The 20,644-nt window shown below is 53.1% G+C and overlaps 5 protein-coding genes across 5 annotated transcripts; 1 reads left to right on the forward strand and 4 right to left on the reverse strand.

Moving 5' to 3' along the window:
• Nucleotides 1–480: 480 nt before the first annotated feature.
• BO66DRAFT_362071 (RIC1 family protein) lies at nucleotides 481–4,075 on the forward strand. The gene is made up of 5 exons (XM_025645054.1): nucleotides 481–905; nucleotides 965–2,356; nucleotides 2,407–2,674; nucleotides 2,725–3,197; nucleotides 3,243–4,075. Exons 1-5 carry the CDS (start codon nucleotides 642–644, stop codon nucleotides 3,978–3,980), a joined length of 3,135 nt encoding a protein of 1,044 aa, XP_025497777.1. The 5' UTR covers nucleotides 481–641; the 3' UTR covers nucleotides 3,981–4,075.
• A 179-nt stretch (nucleotides 4,076–4,254) lies between these two features.
• On the reverse strand, nucleotides 4,255–7,596 carry BO66DRAFT_416290 (GTP-binding protein YchF; the record flags this gene model as incomplete). Its single annotated transcript, XM_025649589.1, has 6 exons — nucleotides 4,255–4,645; nucleotides 4,724–4,864; nucleotide 5,120; nucleotides 5,949–6,483; nucleotides 6,714–7,271; nucleotides 7,522–7,596. The coding sequence occupies 6 exons, from the start codon at nucleotides 7,594–7,596 to the stop codon at nucleotides 4,255–4,257; spliced, it is 1,701 nt and encodes a 566-aa protein (XP_025497778.1).
• Nucleotides 7,597–8,111: 515 nt separating this feature from the next.
• On the reverse strand, nucleotides 8,112–12,284 carry hir1 (putative histone transcription regulator Hir1). Its single transcript, XM_025653306.1, has 5 exons — nucleotides 11,927–12,284; nucleotides 11,719–11,793; nucleotides 11,396–11,617; nucleotides 8,562–11,318; nucleotides 8,112–8,499 (listed from the first exon to the last, which is right to left on the reverse strand). The coding sequence occupies exons 1-5, from the start codon at nucleotides 11,961–11,963 to the stop codon at nucleotides 8,402–8,404; spliced, it is 3,189 nt and encodes a 1,062-aa protein (XP_025497779.1). The 5' UTR covers nucleotides 11,964–12,284; the 3' UTR covers nucleotides 8,112–8,401.
• Nucleotides 12,285–12,486: 202 nt separating this feature from the next.
• Nucleotides 12,487–14,319, reverse strand: BO66DRAFT_396580 (SPFH domain-containing protein). Its single transcript, XM_025648509.1, has 2 exons — nucleotides 13,734–14,319; nucleotides 12,487–13,620 (listed from the first exon to the last, which is right to left on the reverse strand). Exons 1-2 carry the CDS (start codon nucleotides 14,222–14,224, stop codon nucleotides 12,828–12,830), a joined length of 1,284 nt encoding a protein of 427 aa, XP_025497780.1. The 5' UTR covers nucleotides 14,225–14,319; the 3' UTR covers nucleotides 12,487–12,827.
• Nucleotides 14,320–15,978: 1,659 nt separating this feature from the next.
• Nucleotides 15,979–18,710, reverse strand: BO66DRAFT_257325 (La domain family). The gene is made up of 2 exons (XM_025643014.1): nucleotides 16,656–18,710; nucleotides 15,979–16,595 (listed from the first exon to the last, which is right to left on the reverse strand). The coding sequence occupies exons 1-2, from the start codon at nucleotides 18,365–18,367 to the stop codon at nucleotides 16,103–16,105; spliced, it is 2,205 nt and encodes a 734-aa protein (XP_025497781.1). The 5' UTR covers nucleotides 18,368–18,710; the 3' UTR covers nucleotides 15,979–16,102.
• Between the last annotated feature and the right edge of the window lie 1,934 nt (nucleotides 18,711–20,644).

The raw sequence follows: 20,644 nt of genomic DNA on the forward strand, positions 1-20,644 counted from the left end.
CCAGAGACTGTCCACCAAGAGCATCCTTCACAGCCGCCTCGTCGGAGGGGTCAACCTTGAACGTATCCGCGATGCAGGACTGGGCGATCTCGATGGATTCGGCGTCATCGGCACCGAGAGTGCCATCCTTCAAGCTGGCACCCAGGAAGTCGATGATAGCAAGCGCCAAGCGCTTCTTGGACTCGGTAGGAGCCTAGATGATAAGACACGTCAGAAAGTAAGTTGAGAGGGGGAGTGTATGCAGTTGAAACACTAAAAGGGGCCCACGTACCATGATGTGAGCAGATTGGGTATCAATGCGAAAGGGGAGGAGATTATCTTGCTGGCCAAAAGAGTTGGCGGGGAGGCGGAATTTAGGATGCGGGGGCCCTTAGTCTTGTTTGGTTTGTTTGCTTCGGGAGCTTACCTGCACGTGATAGCCCCCGTGCTCTCGACTGCCCTCCAGCTCATATTAACTTCCGGTACGACAATCCATCAAATCTACAGTCTACAGTGCAGTCGGGACAATTACTGAAAGGACATGGTCGGCAGATACGGGGGAATCTCTGTCTCGAGTCCGGCAATCTAACGTTCTAGCCTCAACCGAAGATGACTCGATGTGAAGCTGCTCTACTCCGTGACTCTCGCGCCTGCACCGAGCCATGTACTGGCCCTATGGAGTCCCCCGGGTCTATGCGATCAATGGCCCTGGAATACCGGTTCTCACATCTGACGACGACGAATCCCTGAACTACGATAGCCCTACGGCACAGGAGGAGGCGCTGAAAACTGAAAATGCCCGTGACAAACCGGCCATTGCGGAGACGGCGTGGGCTGACGAGCCTCTTGCCGGCCTTTGTGTCTCTCGCAGTGGTTATATGTTTGCGACGATGACCAGTTCGTCGATCGCTCTCTGGCAAACAAGAGTAAGTGAAGCCATCGCTGATCTTGTTGGGTAGAGCGCGCATGTTGACAGGTAATATAGCCTACCGCCGTTGTTGCTGCCGTTGCTCGGTCCGCCTCTTCGCTGGAGAACTATGGTCCCAACGTGGCCCTTTTGATGCATCCCGACTCGAATATACTTGTTGCTCAGACGCTGAACGGATATCTTCTTACCTATACCATTGCTGTTAGCCCTAATACCCGTGTATATCAACAGTTCTTTGATCAATCTACCTCGACTTCAACCCGCCGCCAGACGCTCGCTCGGTTAGCCGCGGAGGAAGAGGCCACTGGCGTTCGAGATGTCAGCATACGTTTCCGAATGGCTATCAAGATAGAGTCGGGAATCGCCAAGGCCCTCGCACTTGATAATGAGCTCGTTGTCGCAACTGTCAAACCTGCGGCCATCCAATGCATTCGTTGGAACCCGGATGCGGACGGCTCGCAAACAAAGTCAGAACTTCTTAGTCGGATTCTGGGGGTTTCAAAGCGCACATCAATCACGGACATGGTGTATGATCGTGCTATCAACCTGCTGATATGGGTCACCAACGAGGGACAGGCGTATGCCGTGCAGCGAGCCCCAGAGGACTCGGATGACTCCAAGAAGTTGTTCCAAGGCCATTGCTTCCATGACCCCAAGAATGATGGCGAGAGAGCCGTCAAGGTAGTAGTTAATGCACGATTTTCTCTGCTCACAGTGAGCTGCGCCAACGGAGAGATCCTAGTCTACACAGCCAAGGACTACCTGGGCAATGTTCCTCTATCGCACAAACTACAACTCCCGGCTTCGCCAACCACGACGGGCAGTGTTACATTTATGGGCTATTCGCCAGACGGCTATTGCCTGTTTGCTGGGTATAAGCATGGTTGGACAACATGGAGCGTTTTTGGGAAGTCGGGAGAGAGTAGCTTTGCGGCGGACCGATCTCTTGCTAACTCAAACGGCGAGAACTGGGTGACTGGAACTTCTCATGGTTGTTGGATCGGTGGAGGGTCAGAAATCATACTTACAGGCCAGAACGACCGTCGCTTGTGGATTCTAGAGACAGCACGGAGCGCTTTGACAGGCTGTTATTCGTCTGCGAACCTGGCTAGAGGTCTGCTGCAAACTGGAACCGAGGTTATCCTCTACCGTGGCCATGATCTACCCGATCTTATGACCATTTCGGGGAAGGACTCGCTGTGGCATCATGCTCAATATCCTCCGAGTTACCTTCACTCACAGTGGCCGATTCGCTCTAGTGTTGTCTCACAGGATGGGAGATATGTAGCTATCGCGGGCAGACGAGGGCTTGCACACTACAGCGTCAACAGCGGACGTTGGAAAGTGTTCGAGGATCCCAAGATCGAGAATTCCTTCGCGGTACGCGGGGGCATGTTCTGGTACGGACACATTCTGATCGCCGCCATTGACAATGACGGATCTTACGAGGTAAGTGTACCATCGATGTCTGATCGCGGCTATACTGATCGACTGCGAAGTTGCGGTTGTACTCGCGGGAAATGCCTCTCAACAACCAATCCATCCTACACATTGAATACCTACCTTCGCCAGTAGTCTTTGTCGGAGCATCAGGCGAGGACTCGCTGCTCGTTTATACATACGACAATATTCTTTATCACTATATCATCAATTCAGCTCACTCCCGAATAACGTTGGTGCCCGTTGGGCAGATTGCATTTCATGGGATTGTGCGCGCGCCAACCAGGGTCCGGGCAATCAGTTGGATTTTGCCCGAAGACCAAATGCGTAAGTGTGCCAGCACCCTGCGAGAGCCAGATCTAACAAAAAGCGACCAGGGAACGGCGACCCTTCCCAGGATGTCAAGGTGGCATCTGTGCTTCTTTTGGTTGATGGCAACTTGGTCCTGCTACAGCCATCGTTCTCGGAGACTGGCGATTTGAAATACGACATGCGGGTGGTATCCCACGATGTCGAATACTATATCCTGATGCGAGATCAATTATCGTTCAACTTTGCGCCTGTCGACGAGTCCCTCCCGGCCAGTCCATCGGCTGAAATGGCCTTGAATATGTACCGCAGCGACTTGTCGTTGAGGGACTCGCTATGGACGTTTTGTGGGAAAGAGCTCATCGCCTGGGGAGATGTGCAGGACGTTCTACAGCGGGAAGAGGCATCCAAACCCCTGGAGGTACCCCTGGACTTTTATCCGCTGTCTGTTCTCCTGAACAAGGGAATCGTGCTTGGTGTGGAAGCCGAGATGACCCAGCGACGCGATGTCACCTTCTCCGTGCTGAAGTTCGCCATTAGGGTGAGTTTCCACTCAGTGACGCCGGTGCAGCACTAACTCTGCTAGACACACCTCTTCCTGCCGTACGTCCTTCAGCACAGTCTGACACAGCGCGACATGCCTGCAGCGCTGTCGTTGTGCCAGCACTTCTCCCACCTATCCTACTTTCCGCACGCCCTCGAGATCCTCCTTCACCACGTCCTGGACGATGAGGTCGACAACCAGAGCCGCGACAGCAAGGTCGACGACCCCTCCCTGAAACAAGAGCCACTGCTGCCGATAGTCATCTCCTTCCTACAAGCATCCTTACCCACAAAGGTGTACCTGGACGTGGTGGTCCAATGCACGCGCAAGACGGAGTTGCGCTCCTGGCGCACCTTGTTCACCTACCTCCCGTCGCCGAAGGACCTGTTCGAGCAAGCCCTCAAGCTCGGGTCCCTCAAGACCGCCGTTGGCTATCTGCTGGTGCTGCAAGCCTTCGAGGATGATGCGGACGACCACGACGCTCCGATCGAGGACTACGTGGTCCGGCTCATGTACCTGGCCTCGAAGAAGAACGACTGGGACCTGTGCGCGGAGCTGGCGAGATTCCTGATCGCCCTGGACGAGACGGGGGAGATGTTACAGCGGGCGGTGACCCGCGCGGGGCTGACTGATGGAGGGCTCCAGCTGCCCGGGGCGGGAATGGGGATGAACGGGTCCAGCACGAGTGTGAAGGGGCTGGGACTGGCGATGCGGACGCCGTCGTGGTCCTCGCTATCGCCGACGTCGCCGCTGTCCCCGCGGCCTCCCGAACTGGAGTGATCACATCCGGTGTAAAGTTAGAATCACGGAGAATATGTATATACGAGCCCTTCCCCCTCTCTCAATCCCATGAATATCAAACCCCAAGAACAGAGAAATCCAATGCATCCATTCAGCTGCAAAGCAATGGTATCAAGAATAAAGCGTGCACTCATCTTCGACATAAACAGTAACAGAACCCAACCACACCCTCACCATCTAAACTCCCTTCCCTGATCCCCGGATCTCCCCCCCCCCCCCCCTCCAACCCCTCTCATCCCAGTTGGCGAAAAGTCTAATCCAAAACCATCCTCCAAAGCCCATCCCCAAGATAATGCCCCTCATCCAAAACGACCCCCTTCCCCTTCGCCTTGATCTCCTCGGTCCCGACCTTCAACACCCCGACCAGACAAACCGTCTCCTTCCCCTCGGCCTTAACCGCCACCACCTGCCCCGCCTCCACCGCATGCTCGGTGTCCGGCAACTTCCCGCCCGCCGACGTCAAGCCCGGCGCCATGAGCGCCGCGCCCGAGAGCACGAACCGGATGGCGCCGCGATCGATCTGCACCGTCGGCAGGGCGTCCGGGTAGGCGTGCACAAGCTTCAGATGCGGGATCGGCGGGCCGTCGAGCGGTTGGAAGAAGAGCGGGGTGGAGTCGATGCTGTAGAGGGTGGCTCTTTCGGGGCTGTTTTGCTTTTTGATTAGCTGACTTGCGGGGTTGGGGGGGCGCGCAGCTAGGCTGGGAGAAAAGGGGAACGCGTACAGCTTCACGGCATCCAGCTGGGCTTTCTTGGGCAGGACCTCCTCGATGTACGGCTCGAAGCCCGGGTAGGTCTCCAGGAAGCGTTGGCGCAGGGCGCGCTGCACGCTGGATTTGACTTTCGAGCGGTTGCTCGGGGGGATTCTGTCACGTTACCGAAAGAGCGAATCGTTAGCTTGGGGGTTTCCATACAATGGAGAATAGAGGGGTGCTAGGAGGGATCGGAAGTTCAGTGAGCTGGCTTGTAGGTAGTTTGGGAAAAGGTAGGTAGGTAGGCGGGGTAAGAATGATTTCCCTTCAGGATTGCTTTTGTTGTATTGTGGATGCGGGGGAATTGATGTTGGAAATTGCGATCATTGTAGGGAAATCCTGCCCCTCCCAACTGCAGAACGAACTCACTCTTTTTTGAACATGGTGTCTGATGCTGTGGATTCTCGGAACCTGTTGTTGGGATCGCGGCGGCGGATGGCATTATCTGCAGGTGGGCGTTGCGGGGAAGGCGACCGGTCACGTGCTTCATACTCTCTCTCTCTCTCTCTCTCTCTCTCTCTCTCTCTCTCTCTCTCTCTCTCTCTCTCGCATCCTCTGTTTCCCAACTCGACGAGCACGTCGATGGACATCATTCAAAGTATGAGTAGTCTACTGCTTGGGCGCTTCTTCCAGGTAAGCTTTTTGTTGTTCTTCTTGGTATATATTGGCCCGTGCAATCTAAGCTACAACCCATGGTGCTTTGGTCCATGAATGAGCAATCTTTTCCTTCCAGCTCGTCGTACCCCCTGATCTTAAGTTGTTATTTGTACCTCCGATCGGATTATTATGCGTAGATCCTCCAAGAGTTGATACATACGAAAGGCGAGGACGAGAAACAGCGTTGTCCGTACCAAGCACCTCACAACAGTTTCAACGCAACAATGCAGAAGGTAATTGGTTATGCTGTATAGGAACAGACCGCATGTCGTTCTACCACTAGCCAGTGACGCAACCAGCATCCCGTACAAAACCGCGTCCAGGGCCGTGTAGGACCTTACGTGAGTAGTTCCTAAAGCAGATGCGCTACAAAACCTGTGAGAAATATCGTTTGATGGAGTACTTGTAGCAGACCGACACAAGCAGCACCTTTTCTACATTCAGATCTACTCGGACACTCAGCGGACAATTCATAACAATTTCATTTTTGATTGCTACAAGTCATTTTCACCCGACAACTACATCTAGCTGCGAGCAGCACCGGCCTTGATCAGCAGGATGTCGCCGTCCTCGACGACGTAATCCTTGCCCTTGGTCATGATCTTACCGGCGGCCTTGACGGCGCCTTCGTCGCCGTACTCACGCAGGGTAGCGTAGTTGTACACGATGGCCTGGATGAAGGTCTTCTCGAAGTCGGTGTGGATGACACCGGCCGCGGCAGGGGCCTTGATACCCTTGCGGATGGTCCATTGACGGACCTCGTCGGTACCAGTGGTGAAGAAGCTGGCCAAGTTCAACGACTGACGCATGGTGGTGATCACCTTGGGCAGGGCGGACTTGGTGTTCAGGCTCTTGCACTCCTCGAGGGCGGCGGCATCGTCCTCGAACCGGGTCAGGCGCTCCTCGAAGGAGACGGAAATGGGGATCAGGGGGTCACCGGGAGAGTTGGTCTTGATCCACTCGAACACCTTGGGCAGGTACTTGTTCTTCTGGCGGATGTAGTCCTTCTCGCTCAGGTTGACCAGGTAGACAACGGGCTTAGCCGTCAACAACATGAGAGGGTTGATAGTCTCGACCTATAGAGCGACACTGATTAGCACTCTATTTCCATCACGCGACATTCGGTATGAATAGCGATAGAAAGTAAATTATCAGATAGGATTTTCTCTCAATGTGGCCTCTGCGTTGTAAATAAAATGAGGCCACTCGACGAGCTGGGTTATATTCGAGCGATGCTCTTATTCATCATAATAATGGGTAGGAGGGCTGGAAAAAAAAGTGCAAAGGGGGAGAATGATAAACGTACCTCCTTAGGGCCCCATTCACCCTTGCGGACATCCTTGCCCTCGCGCAGCCACTCGAGGACCTTGGCAACAGTACCCTCCTCCTCGCGCAGCTTCTTCATCTCCAGAGTCTGACCACCACGCTTGGTCTGCTTCTGGAGGGCCTCGAGCGCCTTCTCGACGAACTCGATATCCTTGACGCGCAGCTCCTCGCTGATGATGTTCAAGTCACGAACGGGGTCGACGTCACCCTCGACGTGGATGATCTCAGCATCGTCGAAGCAACGAACGACCTGGAAGATGGCATCGACGGCGCGGATGTGAGACAAGAACGAGTTACCGAGACCAGCACCAGTGGAGGCACCGCGGGTCAGACCGGCGATATCATACACGGTCAAGTTGGCAGGCACCACGGACTTGGGCTTGTAGTGCTCGCACAGCCAGTCGAAGCGGTCATCGGGGACGATGACACGAGCTTCCTCGGGGTCGATGGTGGCATAGGGGAAGTTGGCGGGGTTACCCAGCGTAGACTTCGTGATAGCCTGGAAGAGAGTGGACTTGCCGACGTTGGCGAGACCAACCTAGAAAGATGTTAAACCATCTTGTGTTCCTTAATTCCTACAAAGGATTGTGTGGGAATTATGGTGTTGAAGGGAAAAAAGAAAGGAAGAAATTTTTTTCATGCATGGGAAGCGAGGTTAAATAGGGTAAGAAAGGGGAACGGATAAAAAATTCGGAAGGCTGGGAGGGGCAGCAGAACGGGCAGGGTCAAAAAAAGATTTGGGAAAAAGCAGAAAGGAAAATTAGTCGGTGGGGTCAATGCTCACATACGATACCACTCTTCAGGTTATTTCCTGGGCGGCCCAGAAGGACCTTCTCTTGCACGACAGCCTTCTTGGGGGGCATTTTGGAGGATTTCTTCTTCTTGCTGGAATAGGACCGGCGGGAGAGGAAGGAGAGCGGGGAGGAGAAGGAGAAGGAGGGGGAGGTAAAAGAGGTGGAAGAGGAGGAAGAGGAGGAGGGGTTGAGGAAGAGAGATTGAGATTGGATCAGGCGCGAGGCCAAAGCAGGACCAGCTGCGGAGCGATGGAAGCGGAATGAAAGTAACAGCAGGTGGCCCGGCTGTGAAGGAGACGTGATGACGATGCCCACCAGCAAAGCTGTGGGCGGAAATTGGTGGTTTATGAGTAGGTAGAATTGGAAAAGATCTTTTACAGGCTTTACAGGCCCAATTGGTTTCCAATTGAAGATGAGTGGTTAAGCAACAAAGCAACAAAGCAACAAAGCACAGCAAGTAGTATGACGCGTGCTTCTCAGGTTGTGTGCGGTGGAGAGACGCCCTGTTCTTTTTTCGTCACCCCTCACCGCCCACATGACTCGCCAGCCCTGCAAACCCTGTCTCATCACGTGTCGTCGTTCCCATGACTCTACTCCTATATAGCACATAGCGAGGAGCTGTAGCTGTCGCTGTCGCCGAAGCGAATTGCAATAAACACCTCCGACCATGGTCAAGATTAACTTCAATATAGTACATAATATTGCAAGCGCGATCCGCATGATGCTTAAATGAAAGGAAAAGAAGCCCTCCCTCAGTCCCATGCATGCATACATCCATCCGTCCCCCGATCGGTATGGAGTGAATTTGACTACGCAACGCCAACAGAACGCCAAACGCAATCATCGGTTTGAAAGCTGCTGCAAGGAAAGAAGTCTACGTCTCCATGGCATCGCCCACTTCCGATTCGTTGTCCACCATCCCCAGCAGTTTCGCATATGGCACCGTCACCCGCTGGAGATCCCGATGTTTGCCTAGAAAGTAACCTGGTTAGCAAGCATGGAACAAGAAACGTAGTACAGCGGCCAGAACCTACCGAGCGACAGTATCACTTCCTTGAGCAACACTTCCCGTGGCCAGCCACAGAGCGTCTCGGAGCTCTCGCGCCAATTCCGATCCTCTTGCTCATTGTCCTGCAAACGACGAACGCTACCCGTGTCATCCTCCTCAAACAGACCACCGATCAGGCCTTTGAGGAGCTCCTCCACCTTCATCTTCAGCCCTTCCGCGCCTAAACGCTTGGCGTACATCGAGAGGTAGAGACGGAATTCATCCTTGGCCCCCAAAGAGAGCGCGGCAGCCACGCGATTCTCCAAGTGAGCGATGGATACGCTGGACTCAAAGCCTTCGTAGCCCTCGCGTGAAAGTAGGACCTTGATCAGCCGCTGCAGGAAGTACGCACGACCCCGCAGCAACGTCTCGTTGGTTGTATTGCGTTCTAAGAACGGTACAATACCGGCGGACACTGCTGCCTTGGCGGCCTTATCCTGCTGCGCATCGGCCGATTGAAGATTGCCCACAGGAGCATCTGTGGTGTTCCAATACTGACTGCCGACGGCCCACCAGCTCTCTGAGATCCGCTGCCATGTGTACATGGACGGGGAATAGGAGTACCCCTCACCATTCGTCAATGCGACAACTATCCGCCCTTCGGAATTGATTCGAGCATTGGTGATTGCGGGAGCAGTCGTGGGCTGAGTACCCAAGGTGTGAATGGCCGCATCGAGCACCGGCTGAAGGGAGATGGGCGGATGGGGCGAGGAGAGGTGCTTCACATTCCAGACGTAGCACATCCCCACAGCCGTGATGCAGAGAATCCACGGACCATTGCACTCGAGAATTACTGGTTGTGCTTCTAGCACCAGCGCACTGACTAAGCGACGCCCAGCTGGAGTCCAGATGTACACAGACCCCTCCTCGCAGGCTGCAGCCCACATGCTCTGATTACCTGTCACCAGCAAAACAGGGCGCGGGAGGTAATCCTGCCACAAGGGCTGCTCACCACGGAACAAGGTGAGGCGAACGGGTTCTCGGTCAACGACCCGTCCAGTCAAGCTTGCCGGGGACGGGTTACGGGCTTCGAAGATAACATCAACTCGTGATTTGCTAGACTCGCTGGATGTGCCCGGGGGCTCCGTGGGTTTGCCTGTAGGGTCGATAGCCCGTAGGATGTGACTTCGAATTTTGGGAACAGCTAGCCGGAGCTGGCTAATGGCCATGCAAGGATTCGTGACTGCAGGCCGTATATATTCTGGCGTTTGTTGCTGGCCTTCTGGTGCGGGCTGGGTCTGCGCAGGTAGCAGGCCGTCAGGCGTGTGAGCAAGAATCGGGGTCGCCCCGTTCTGGCTCGCCAGAGCCACACGCTTCTCGATATGCCCATCATCGTCACCCTCAAGCTGAGCGAGCTTGCGCTTGTTTCCGAGAATCATCGCTGGGAGACCGCCCTTGGGTAGCCCGTCGAAAGGCTTTGAAAGATCGATAATCGATTGCGGGGTATCAGCCTTGACTTGACTGCTGACTGATGCCATTAATCGAGACTGGGGGAGGGATGATTCGGCAGCGCCAGCTCCAGACACTAAGAGAGGAGCTATCCGCTTTCTTCCATCCTTCGTATATGTGGGACGCTGCTTCAACCTCTCGAGTTTGGCCTGATAAGGATCAGGCTTCTCCGGCTCCGGTGCCGCTGTTGTCGTTGCTGTGCCATTGGGCTGGGCCTTTTGGGCATCTGAAGCGGGTGATGGAGCAGCAGTTGTAGTGACGCCATTCGACTGTGCTGGCGCCGGTTTTCCATTGGCCGTGGCCTCGGCTGTTGTGTGGTCGTCGCCCATCAGAGCCCCCATGCGACCTTCGACGCCTTTGATTTCTCCAGCCTTGCTCTTCTCCTCCAGCAGTAGACCATCCGTAGTCTCTGCAATACCCGCGCCTCGGCGGTTAGTGCCGAACTTGGTGAGCGACTTCTCGTTCTCTTCCATTTCCATTGCATATCCGAGATCGCCGTCTTCAAACCGAACCATAAGAATCGTACCGTCGAGCGCAGTCGCGTAGAGGCACTTCCCGTCCGGACTCCAGGCCAAATCAGATATCGACTTGGCAGCTAGTTCTTGCGCTACCACAATCGGTCTGGGATTGCTAGTGATCCAGATACTAAGGGACTTATCTCCTCCTGCGCAAGCAATGACGGTAACGGCGTTGTGCACCGCATGCCCTTGGCTATCCACGGCTTGCTTGTTGATTGGCTCCGGAGAGTAAAGTCGCGGAGAGAAAGCGCACACTTCGACAGGAGCTTCGTGCCCAATGAGGTTGATGTCACCGTCCCATGTCCCCCGATTGATGATCGCGACAGAGCTCACGGGGCCGTTGACCGCATTCGCGGCCGCGATATGCATACCATCGGGCGACCACGAGCAACGACGGAAATATGCGGTGAGGGGCGAATTTGAGAAGGGTGCAGTAATGGTCTGTTCGAGAATGAAGTTGTTCATTTGGTCATGGGCGGTGGAATTAGGAGCAGGCGACGTGAATCGGAAAATGCGAACCGTGCGATCGTCGCTCGCCGTAGCGAAGTATTTGTTTGCGGGGTCGAATGTGATCCCCTTGACATGGCTCTGGTGGATAGACAGGGTCTTGAGCTTCTCGAATGTGTGTCCCGACCATACCACGACCTTGGAATCCAAGCCAACGGAGACCAGAATGGAAGAATCGTACGACCAGCCTAGATCTTGAACGTCGTTGTCGTGGCCGATCAATCTTCGGATGGTGCGCCAATTCTCCACAGGGGGTGCCTCGTTGGACCCTAGAAATCGTAGCACGAGCCCATTAGCCAGTGTTCGTTCAGCCGAACCACTTTATTGCGGACTTCCTGGTACCCACCGAACGTTGACGCATGAGATGGAGGGTTGGCATCCAGCGTGTATATGCACACAATCTTGTCATCTGCCCCCGACGCCAAGTATTTCCCGTTGGGCGAAAATCGGACCGTGTGAATCGTGCCGGAGTGATTGCTCATGGAAGCCAGCTGCTTCGGCTTACTGGCATGCTGCGGGTCCTCTGTATTGCAAATCGCTTCCGTAGACCAGATCCGAACATAACCATCTGAGAATCGCAAAGGGAAACATTTCTAGTTAGCGCTCATCCCATCAAACCATGAATGCACCTATGTCCCGGGGGGGAGGGGGGAATTGCCCATCACTAACCTCCAGCCGCTGTGACCAAGCGAGATCCATCGGGAGATACATCGCAGCTATATACTTCAAAATCCTTTCTTTCGCCTGTAAAGAATATCCAAGAAGGAAGACGGTTAGCTTAAGCCGATTCGAGAAACACCGACCGCGCCAGCAAATGTGAAGGGAGAACGATTCTGCCCAGCAAATTCGCTCGACGACAAGAGGTCACGAAACATACCCCCATGTGTCAGCCAGACTGGCTTTATAATATGCATCGCAGTAGCTTATCGCTTGGTCGCTCTAGTCGCGGGGAAGGGAAGGAGAAGAAAGGCAGCTCGCTTAAAGTTCGTTGTTGGCGAGGTCCGTGTTCGGAGCTGATCACAGGCAAATAGACGTGGATGAGGGACTGCTTAGATGGAGCATCGCAAAGCAATCTTGTCCCCGGCTCATCGGACCATGGGCCTGTCAGTCCGCAGCTATGAGTAGACGAGTATGAGTATGAGGTTGTGAGGAAGACCACTTGGTCTGGTCGTTGGGGAGGAGGAGAGGAGGAGGAAGAGGAGGAGGAGGATTTGGCGGAGTGAACGCGGACCTTGGTCCGATGAAAGCGCGCTCGTTTCTACTCAAAAGTCGCGATCTCCAGAATGGGCGGCGCGGGAGGCGGTGGCCCGAGCTCCTTCCTGCCCATAGTTATCTGAAACGGTCTGGATTATACCTAGTACCTAGTAGCAGGTGCCAGAAATGCGCAACTCGTCAATTTGAAACATGCAAACATCTACCTACGAGAGATACACAATGGTTCCAAGCTATTGATCTTGCTTTTTATCTACTGTACATAAAGCCAGAGAGAAGAGAGCCCTCTCTCTGACTAAACAGGTAAACTGCAGCTCGTACAACGTCGCTCATGCGAAAGAATATGGCGGACAAAGGATCCAATGGAACGACCATAGCAGGTGGCTAAGAACAAGACTAAAGTTACAGATGAGGTTATAAGAGTATCGTTGTCATGTGAGAGAGATCGTAAGCTGATAATATAATGGAGGGCAGCCGAGGAGATATTAGAACCCAGCGGTGAGTATACAAGGATGCTAAAGTTGGCAACGGAGTTGGGTGAAGCACCGGATTGGAGTCGCTTCACGTCAATTCTTCGACTGGATTGTCTGATCGAATTCCTCTAGAGCGGGTTCGGAGACATCGTCGCTGGGGTGGCGCTCTGCCGTTTGCTCAGCGGCCTTGGAACTGCTGGACGGTTCGGTCTGAGCGGGGCCCTGCACATCTAGAGCTTTCGATGCGAGAGCGTGCGCCTGGCTTTGACTGACCTTGCCGTAAACGGCCATGGCTTGGGCAATCATATTACCCATGTCTCCAACATTGCCAGGGACAACAACAGCGGTACCTTCCTTGGCCAACTTGGAGAATGCATCAACGTACTTCTCGGCAACACTGAGACTCAGAGCTCCGTGGGCGTTCTCTTGACCGGCCTCAATAGCCTTGGCAACAAGGTCGATGCCCTTCGCGGTAGCCTGCGCCTTGAGCAAAATAGCCTCGGCCTCACCAGCCGCCTGGTTAATGCGTTCGGCGCGCATAGCTTCAGAAGCCAGGATGACCGACTGTTTGCGACCCTCGGCAATGTTGATGGCACTTTGGCGCTGACCCTCAGAGTCAAGGATTTCCGCTCGCTTCGAGCGTTCCGCCGTGACCTGGCGGTGCATCGCTGCGACCACCCCTTCTGGGGCGTGGATATCCCGGATCTCATAACGTAGACAAACGACTCCCCAGCTTTGAGCGGCCTCGTTGATAGCTTGCGTGATGTTGGTGTTAAGTGTCGCGCGTTCTTTTAGGACGTGATCCAGGGTAAGCTGACCGATTTCCGAGCGCATGGTCGTCTGCGCAAGCTGGGAGATGGCGTACTCGGCGTCCTCAACCCCGTAGCTAGAAGCAGGTGGGTCCAGCGTCAGCTCAGTTGGTGATATACGAAACAGGCAGAGGCAAGAACTCGAACATCGTCACCGATCACAGAGTGTATTGAACCTAGATCAACTTACCTGGCCTTATATGCATCCACCACCCGTGTGTACAATACACCATCCAATTCCAACGTCACATTGTCGGCGGTAATGGCGTTCTGACTAGGTATCTCAATAGCAGATTCCTTTAAGCTCTTGACGTAGGCAATTCGGTCGATGAAGGGTATCATGAACGCAAGACCAGGTTCCAGAATCCGGTGGAACTTGCCCATGCGCTCAACAATCCATGCCGTCTGTTGAGGTACGAATCGAACCACGGTGTTGAGAGGCAGCGTCTGGCGATTGGAGAAGTATGTATGCGGGCCCCCTGACTGCAGGGACGCCGGGCCCATATTTAAGAAAGAGGATTCTGGAGCCAATCTGCGAGCTGAATTGGAGACATCTCTCCGTCGAATCCGATTCAAGGTGTTCGCTGTGACTGTGGATGACCCGCGGAGGGAGCTTGAATTGAGGAGTCGGCTGTGGGAGGACTGGAGCAGCCTCAATGACTGCCGCGAAGCCACGTCCATGATAAATCGACGATGTCTGCGAGTGGTGTGAGACTAGTCCGAAGTTCTGATTGAAATGAACAGTGGTGGCGGTAACTAGATAACGTACTCCGTAGATGAAGCTGAGACGGCTCTGGTTCATGGCGCCGCTTCTCCGATCTCCGCCTCAGCAGGCAATGATTAGTCATCTCCCCATGGTTGCTTGCCAGCGTCCGGACTTGGGAAATTACTTTTACTATACCCTTGATTTGTTGCTATGCATCTGCCCATTCTCAATACTACCTTCTTTGCGTCGCCCCTCGCACGAAGCTTAAACACGCGGTTAATTATAAGATTGATGATATACGAGAACAGGCCACTGCTTCAAAAGACATCTGATACTTCAGGCTTCAAACAGCAAACAGCATTATTAGACTGGACATGAACCTAGCTCTCTGTAATCGAAATAACTAAAACACCAGATACTCAGACGCATACCCCGGATGCAAATTGAGATAAATAGCCCAAGAGTCCGATAACACCAGATCAATGCAGTATAAAGGGTTAGGCAGCGCATCAATCATGCCTTGGGTTGCGAAGGACAGGCGATATAGAGAAGCACAGAAGCGACTCCGACGCTCCGTTGAAACCATAGTAAGCTGAATACCCGTCCGCGGTGATGATGAACTTGTGCCAGCGGTTCTGAAGCAATGAGAAAGACCATAAAGCAATTATCCTTTTGTTGGGTTTTCTTTGTTCCATTCGTACTAAAAATCGAAACAGCAAAGGTGAGACAGTAGCGCAGTATTAGGAAAGATAAGAATCCCAGATAAACAGTCTATGGTCGTGGAAAGATTTAGCCCGGCGCACCACAGAAGCAAGCATCAGGTATGGGATACTGCCCAGTAAAAACATGCCCGGACTCCAGAAATTTTGAAACCTCCCAGGACTGAAGCAAAGGAAAACAGGTAGAGAGTAAAGTATGAACGCACGAAAACCTTGAATAGAGAGAAGCCAGGTGCGTGAGTGTGTGTAATTCAATTCACTTCACTGGGAAGGGTCGTCGGGAGATTCGAAACAAACATAGATGCATGTCATGACGGCAGAATCACAATAAAAACATAAATGGTAATGGGAACATGGGGCAAAAAGCAAGAAGCAAGAAAAGACAAATCACTTTTGCAGCTCGGCAGTCAGGCTAGCATTCATTGAACAGTCATCTTTGGGCAGACTTATAGACGGGGATTATCCATGTCAGGTTGCAGTGCAGCTTGAACATGAGTAAACCTCCTCTCAGTAAGCCGAACAGAATCTGGTATGACCTTGTTTGTGATCAAGACCTTGCTGCTCATAAAGGAACACCGCAAACCAGAACGGTAGAGCCGTTGCTGACGTTTCGTGTAGAAATATCGATCATCAAACGCTAAGCTCTGGGAACATCATTGTACATTTGTGCATTGGAAGTTTTCGGATGGTAAGGATGCGGGGTGAGAGTCGAGAGCGGTCACAATTTAGAGGTTCTGGTAGAGGATATGGATCGGTGCTCGTGTGGGAAGGTATGAGAGTCGTTGTAGGAGTGGTTGGGAAATGATATTTGAGGTTTATCTCTCTCATTTGCGACCATGTACTCGGTAGGTTTGAACAAGCTGCCCAAGCCAGGACACAGGCAGTGTGTTCAGCTGCTCTGGCATCAGTAAAAATCAACCGGACTCGCAGAATGAGTGATCGGAATGCCCACCTAGGGTAAGTGGTCGTCAAAACGCAGGGAAATGAGTGACATGGAGATGGACTATATTTACTCCGCCTGGGAACCGATGAGCATTAGCAATCGCTAGGAATGATTGAGTAGAGCGCTGAGCCGTTAATTCCATAGGCAGCTGTGAAATGCTGCCTCGGATACCGTGGCCACCAGAGTCTGACTCAGGGATAGATTTCAATTGGAGGGATCCGTACGTGTGCGACTTCAGTCTGAGCATTGGCAGACTGAGATGGCGAAAACTCCGGAGCATCGGATGACAAGAGGGTCTTCGAAGCCCGAGAATCAACTGTTCCATTTACGACCGAACCATTCACTCCATCCATGTTGTTTTGGAAAACGGTAGCATCATCCTGCTTGGGAACATTGACGGTGGCGGGACCCTCGTTCTGGGCAGATTGATCGCGCTGATCGAGAGGGAGTACCCACTGCTCCCATGTATCCCGGGGTCGCAAACGGTCAATTCCATCTTCGCCGGTGATGTACTCGACATTTCTCAGCTGGTGAGAAACGTGACGCAAAAGGTTGAAATCCTCGGTCAAGGTCTTGACCCGCTTGAAGCTGGCAATGAAGGACAAGGCAACAAAGCCCTGAGAATCCATGTGCTTGCGAAGAAACAAGTCCTTGCAGAGGTTGTCAACCGAGAAATAGTATTCCCTATGGCACGCATTAGCTATACTGCGGACTCGGAGGCCCTGGGAGAATGTAGCCACTTACAATTGCATCGTGAGCATGCTCATGAGGGAGAAGGGCTCCATGTACTGCTGGTAAGGAATGGCGGTCATCGGGCCAGCATGCATAGGTTGATAGCCGTACATCGTGTTGATGTCGCCAGGGTAAGGATAGACACCGTACATGGCAGCAGAATTGGGTAGGGAGGGGGAGCGCAAGGACATTCTGTGACCACCTGACGAGCCATTGGTAGGTCCATGTTGCTGTGATCTCTGGCGGTCGCCGAATCCAAACGACTTGGGGTGCATGAAGTTGTGATGCGACATGTGGTTGGTGGGGAAATGAGCGTTCGGGGCTCCATTGAAGCCGGCGTGGCCTCCACGACCTCCACGGTGGGAGCCCCGACCTCGGTCGGCGCGCGACTCGCGAGAGAAGTCCTTGTCCTTACGGTCGTGGAATCCGGTGAATTCGCCCGACTTGGGGCCGTTTTCCGGGCGAGTGGACCCTGAGCGCGGAGCAGCCTGGGTATCGACGGACAACTGGGGGTTCCTGGAGTGGTGATCGGAGCCCTTTTCATGACCCTTGGCAAATTGCTTAGCATCGCGGTGGTGACGGGGGAAAGTATCGGCTCCATTTACATTCTTGCCACCTTGTGCAGCGTTGACGTTCTCAGCGCCCTTGGGTCCGCGACCAGCCTGGTGCTTGCGGGAGTCGGTAAGTCCAGCATCAACGCTGTTAGAGCGTCTAGATTGCGCAGGCAAAGAGTTGGCGCGAGCAGAGTTGGTATCATTCCGGCCTCTGTCTGCAGATGTCGTCTGCTTGGCAGAGCCCTGACCGGCCTGACCGGAAGCATTCTTGTCGGCGCCATGGGTGCCATTGCGAGCACCCTCACGTCCGCCACGGGCAGATCTTCCACCGCGGCGGGCAGCAGAAGGAAGGGGGGTGTTGAACACGGCAGTTGGGACGTATGGGACAGGCATCCACTTCTCCTTGCCGTGAGGGCGAATGACAGGGCTCTTATCGGATTTCTCCTGAGGCTTCTTCTTCTCCTCACCTTGAGCAACATCGGGTGTCGGCCAGAGGTTAGCATCTCCCACGGGAGGAATGCTTGCGCTCTCATCGCGTCCCTTACCACCTTCGGTCTTCTTGCGCTCCTTGGCACTTTCCTGACCGTCAGTCCCCTTCTTCTTAGGAGGTTTCGCGGGCTCCTGCTGATGATCGCCTGACGTCGAGGAAGCGGCGGACGTGGTCTTGGAAGTTCCAGTCTTTGTGGCAGGCTTCAAAGCGGCCAGAGCCTTGGCTTTAGCATCCTGGGCTTCTTTGCGCTGGTGCCAGATGTTGACCGCAGGGAGAGGAGCAGCCTTCAATTCCTTAGCTGGTACGCTCTTCTCCTTCTCGTCCGTCTTGTCATCAGCACCCTCCTCTTCGCCGGTGGCCTTCTCCGCTCCTGATGCTTGAGACTGTTTGTCCCAAGTAGACTCTGAGGTGCCATTGGGCGTATTCACTTCATCCTCGTCCTTGAGCGTGCTAAAAGTGGTTGAAGAGTTGCCAACGCTGGACGATTCGGCTTCCTTGTCGTTGGTTCCATTCACGTTCTCAGATTCGGGGCCTGGCTCAACCTTGGTAGACGCAGCATCCGTCGACTGTTCCGCGCTGACCTCGGCGTTCTGCTCGTTGGACGAGGCGACTGGCTCGGCGGGAGAGTTTGTTGGGGCGACGCCCTTGGCGGCTTGTGCGTAGGAAAATGTAGCAGCCATCTTTTTGGTGTGTGAAAGACGTATCTAGAGTACCGTTCTAGGTAAGAAGAAAAAGTGAAGATAGCGTTGGAATGGTGTGTTCTGCCAGAGAACGTGGGAAAAATCAACCACAGTTGGTCGGTGAGATAACTCCACCGGCGATGGCAAGCAGAAGATACAACTTCCGCCCTTTAGGCAACCCCGCCGTTATGCAACTTCCCGTCGCTGGATATCACTCGGCAGCAGGTAGCTGTGGTTGTTCTTCGAGGGCGAACCTTTCGTACTGATATGACGCTGGTAACAAATGTGGTCGGTCTGCAAATGCTCTGATCGGAATTAGGATCTAGAACACGGATCGCATGCAGATAGGAATACCGAGGTTCGTTCGCGTCAAGGGCCGTTGGAACGGTGAGCGAGGGGGGAGATCTAGGGATCGACGTAGAGGTTCGTTGAGGACAGGAAATCGCAGCTCGAATAACCGTACTATATCGACGAGTACCTGGGTGGTTTTCGTTTAGGGTTGAGTTTTTCGCTGCTGGACTGTTGCCAAACTCACGAAATGTACTTAGGAAGTCCGGGCCGTCGGAAGATCCAACTGCAGTCGAGAGTAGGACAGGGCGGGCACAGTTAAGAACGATGCACGCTGGTTAAGCTCGCAAGGAACCCGTTGAACTTGCCCCTTGTGTAGAAGGTGGACGAGAAGCGCGACTTGCACGTGGTGACGACTGCTCCTTGACTTCGAGGTTTTCGAAAATTGGCCTGGTGCGGGAAAGCAGAAGGGAATCAGAAAAAAGAACAAAATGAGAATGAGGTGCTGCGACAAAAGAGTTTTGAAGCAGAACCTGTGCGGAGAAGGTACAAGATGGGTAAGATCAAAGTGATCAATCGATCAAGTTACCTTGTTCAATGCCGGAAGAAAAAAAAAATAAGAAAAGCCGTAGTTCCGCGAAACACAGAAATGTGTGGATCGGAAGACGGAAAAAGTGTATTGGAGAAAAAGGCGCACCACTTCACTACAGCAACACAGGCACGGAGAGCCGGTGGAGAGAAAATGAAGGAAAAGCGAAAGTTCCCAAACAGTAATGGATGGAGGTAAGGGTAGTAGTAGTAGTAGTAGTTTAGAGGAGGGGAGGAGGGGAAAGAAGAGGGGAGGAGAGGGGGGGGGTCAAGGGAAAGGAAAAGGAAAAAACGAAAAGAGGATGAAGGAATAGACTGCCCGTTGGTAGTAACAGTGGTTAATGAGTTTAGTGAGTGTGAGTGAGTGACAGACAATAATGTGTGTGTGTCAGAGGAAAGAGAAAATCATAAGAAATAATTTACAAGCCGCCGGAGAGACATGGAAGCCGAAGAAGGCAGTTAATTCACAGCCAGCCAGCCAGCCAGCCAGCCTGTGTGGAATTCGCCTGGCCGACCTTTTTTGCTTTCAGTTCAGTTACACTTTACTCTTTTATCTTGTCTTCGCAGATCATGGATGATGTTTCAATTTGCTTAATATCACATATTGTAGAGAGAAATTATGAGTATCAATGGGGAAGAACGAAGGGACAAGGGCCTCTCAGACCTTGTAATTAATCGTGTATCCGATTTACCTAACTTACCTAAAACTTGGAGAGATCCGGAGATGGGGGAAAGAAAAGAAAGAAAAAAAACTGGTAAAACATTGTTCCTTCCATATACCCGCACTACTTTTCTTGAAGAACTGCGGTTAGTTGAGTGGATGTCAGGGCTTTGCGTGGGTATGAACCACTCTTGCACGTTCCTCATCCCCGTGAAATTGTCCGGCGAATCCACCTTGGAAGACTTGGAGTTCTGAAGTTGATCGTATAGCCGGATATACTGACTATCCAGAGGATACAGGACACGGGCGATATACGGAAATGTTGAAGGGAGGGGCCTCACAATGATGATTACTATGAAATCTACTCTACACTGATGGTGGTAGTTCTATGGCCCCCCTCTTGTACTCGCTCCTCAGTCTCTTAGCATTCATGTGGTCCATGGACGTAAAGGAATTTCTTTTCTGGAGGAAATTCTCGAGCCGAAATATCAATAGTCCTGTACCTCATTGGTCGCGACGCTACTTCCATCAGTCAGTCGTCTTTTCTGACCGCGGTAGCCCCTCACTATCTTCTTCCCCTCTCCACTTCAGCCCGGACGTCCAACATAGTTATACTGTACATATCACACAATGCGATCGCGTGGAGAATGATGTCCGGAATCTAGTCGAATCCCTCTCGTGTCATACATGGAGTATACCCAGGCTAGGCTATATATACGCCCAAATGCAAAAGCTGACAC

Source organism: Aspergillus aculeatinus, assembly GCF_003184765.1.
Source record: "Aspergillus aculeatinus CBS 121060 unplaced genomic scaffold BO66scaffold_94, whole genome shotgun sequence".
NCBI classification, from domain to species: Eukaryota; Fungi; Ascomycota; class Eurotiomycetes; order Eurotiales; family Aspergillaceae; genus Aspergillus; species Aspergillus aculeatinus.

What these genes read in the sequence shown, in the direction of transcription:
- BO66DRAFT_362071 (XM_025645054.1), top strand. Translation starts at nt 642, where the DNA reads ATGTACTGGCCCTATGGAGTCCCCCGGGTCTATGCGATCAATGGCCCT. An exon ending in ACAATGACGGATCTTACGAG is followed by an intron (nt 2,357 to 2,406) that starts GTAAGTGTACCA and finishes TCGACTGCGAAG; the next exon opens with TTGCGGTTGTACTCGCGGGA. An exon ending in TGCTGAAGTTCGCCATTAGG is followed by an intron (nt 3,198 to 3,242) that starts GTGAGTTTCCAC and finishes TAACTCTGCTAG; the next exon opens with ACACACCTCTTCCTGCCGTA.
- BO66DRAFT_396580 (XM_025648509.1), bottom strand. Translation starts at nt 14,224, where the DNA reads ATGGACGTGGCTTCGCGGCAGTCATTGAGGCTGCTCCAGTCCTCCCAC. An exon ending in GTGGATGCATATAAGGCCAG is followed by an intron (nt 13,621 to 13,733) that starts GTAAGTTGATCT and finishes ACCTGCTTCTAG; the next exon opens with CTACGGGGTTGAGGACGCCG.
- BO66DRAFT_257325 (XM_025643014.1), bottom strand. Translation starts at nt 18,367, where the DNA reads ATGGCTGCTACATTTTCCTACGCACAAGCCGCCAAGGGCGTCGCCCCA. An exon ending in AGCATGCTCACGATGCAATT is followed by an intron (nt 16,596 to 16,655) that starts GTAAGTGGCTAC and finishes TGCGTGCCATAG; the next exon opens with GGAATACTATTTCTCGGTTG.
- hir1 (XM_025653306.1), bottom strand. Translation starts at nt 11,963, where the DNA reads ATGCATATTATAAAGCCAGTCTGGCTGACACATGGGG. An exon ending in AGTCTGGCTGACACATGGGG is followed by an intron (nt 11,794 to 11,926) that starts GTATGTTTCGTG and finishes TATTCTTTACAG; the next exon opens with GCGAAAGAAAGGATTTTGAA. An exon ending in ATCTCATGCGTCAACGTTCG is followed by an intron (nt 11,319 to 11,395) that starts GTGGGTACCAGG and finishes TACGATTTCTAG; the next exon opens with GGTCCAACGAGGCACCCCCT.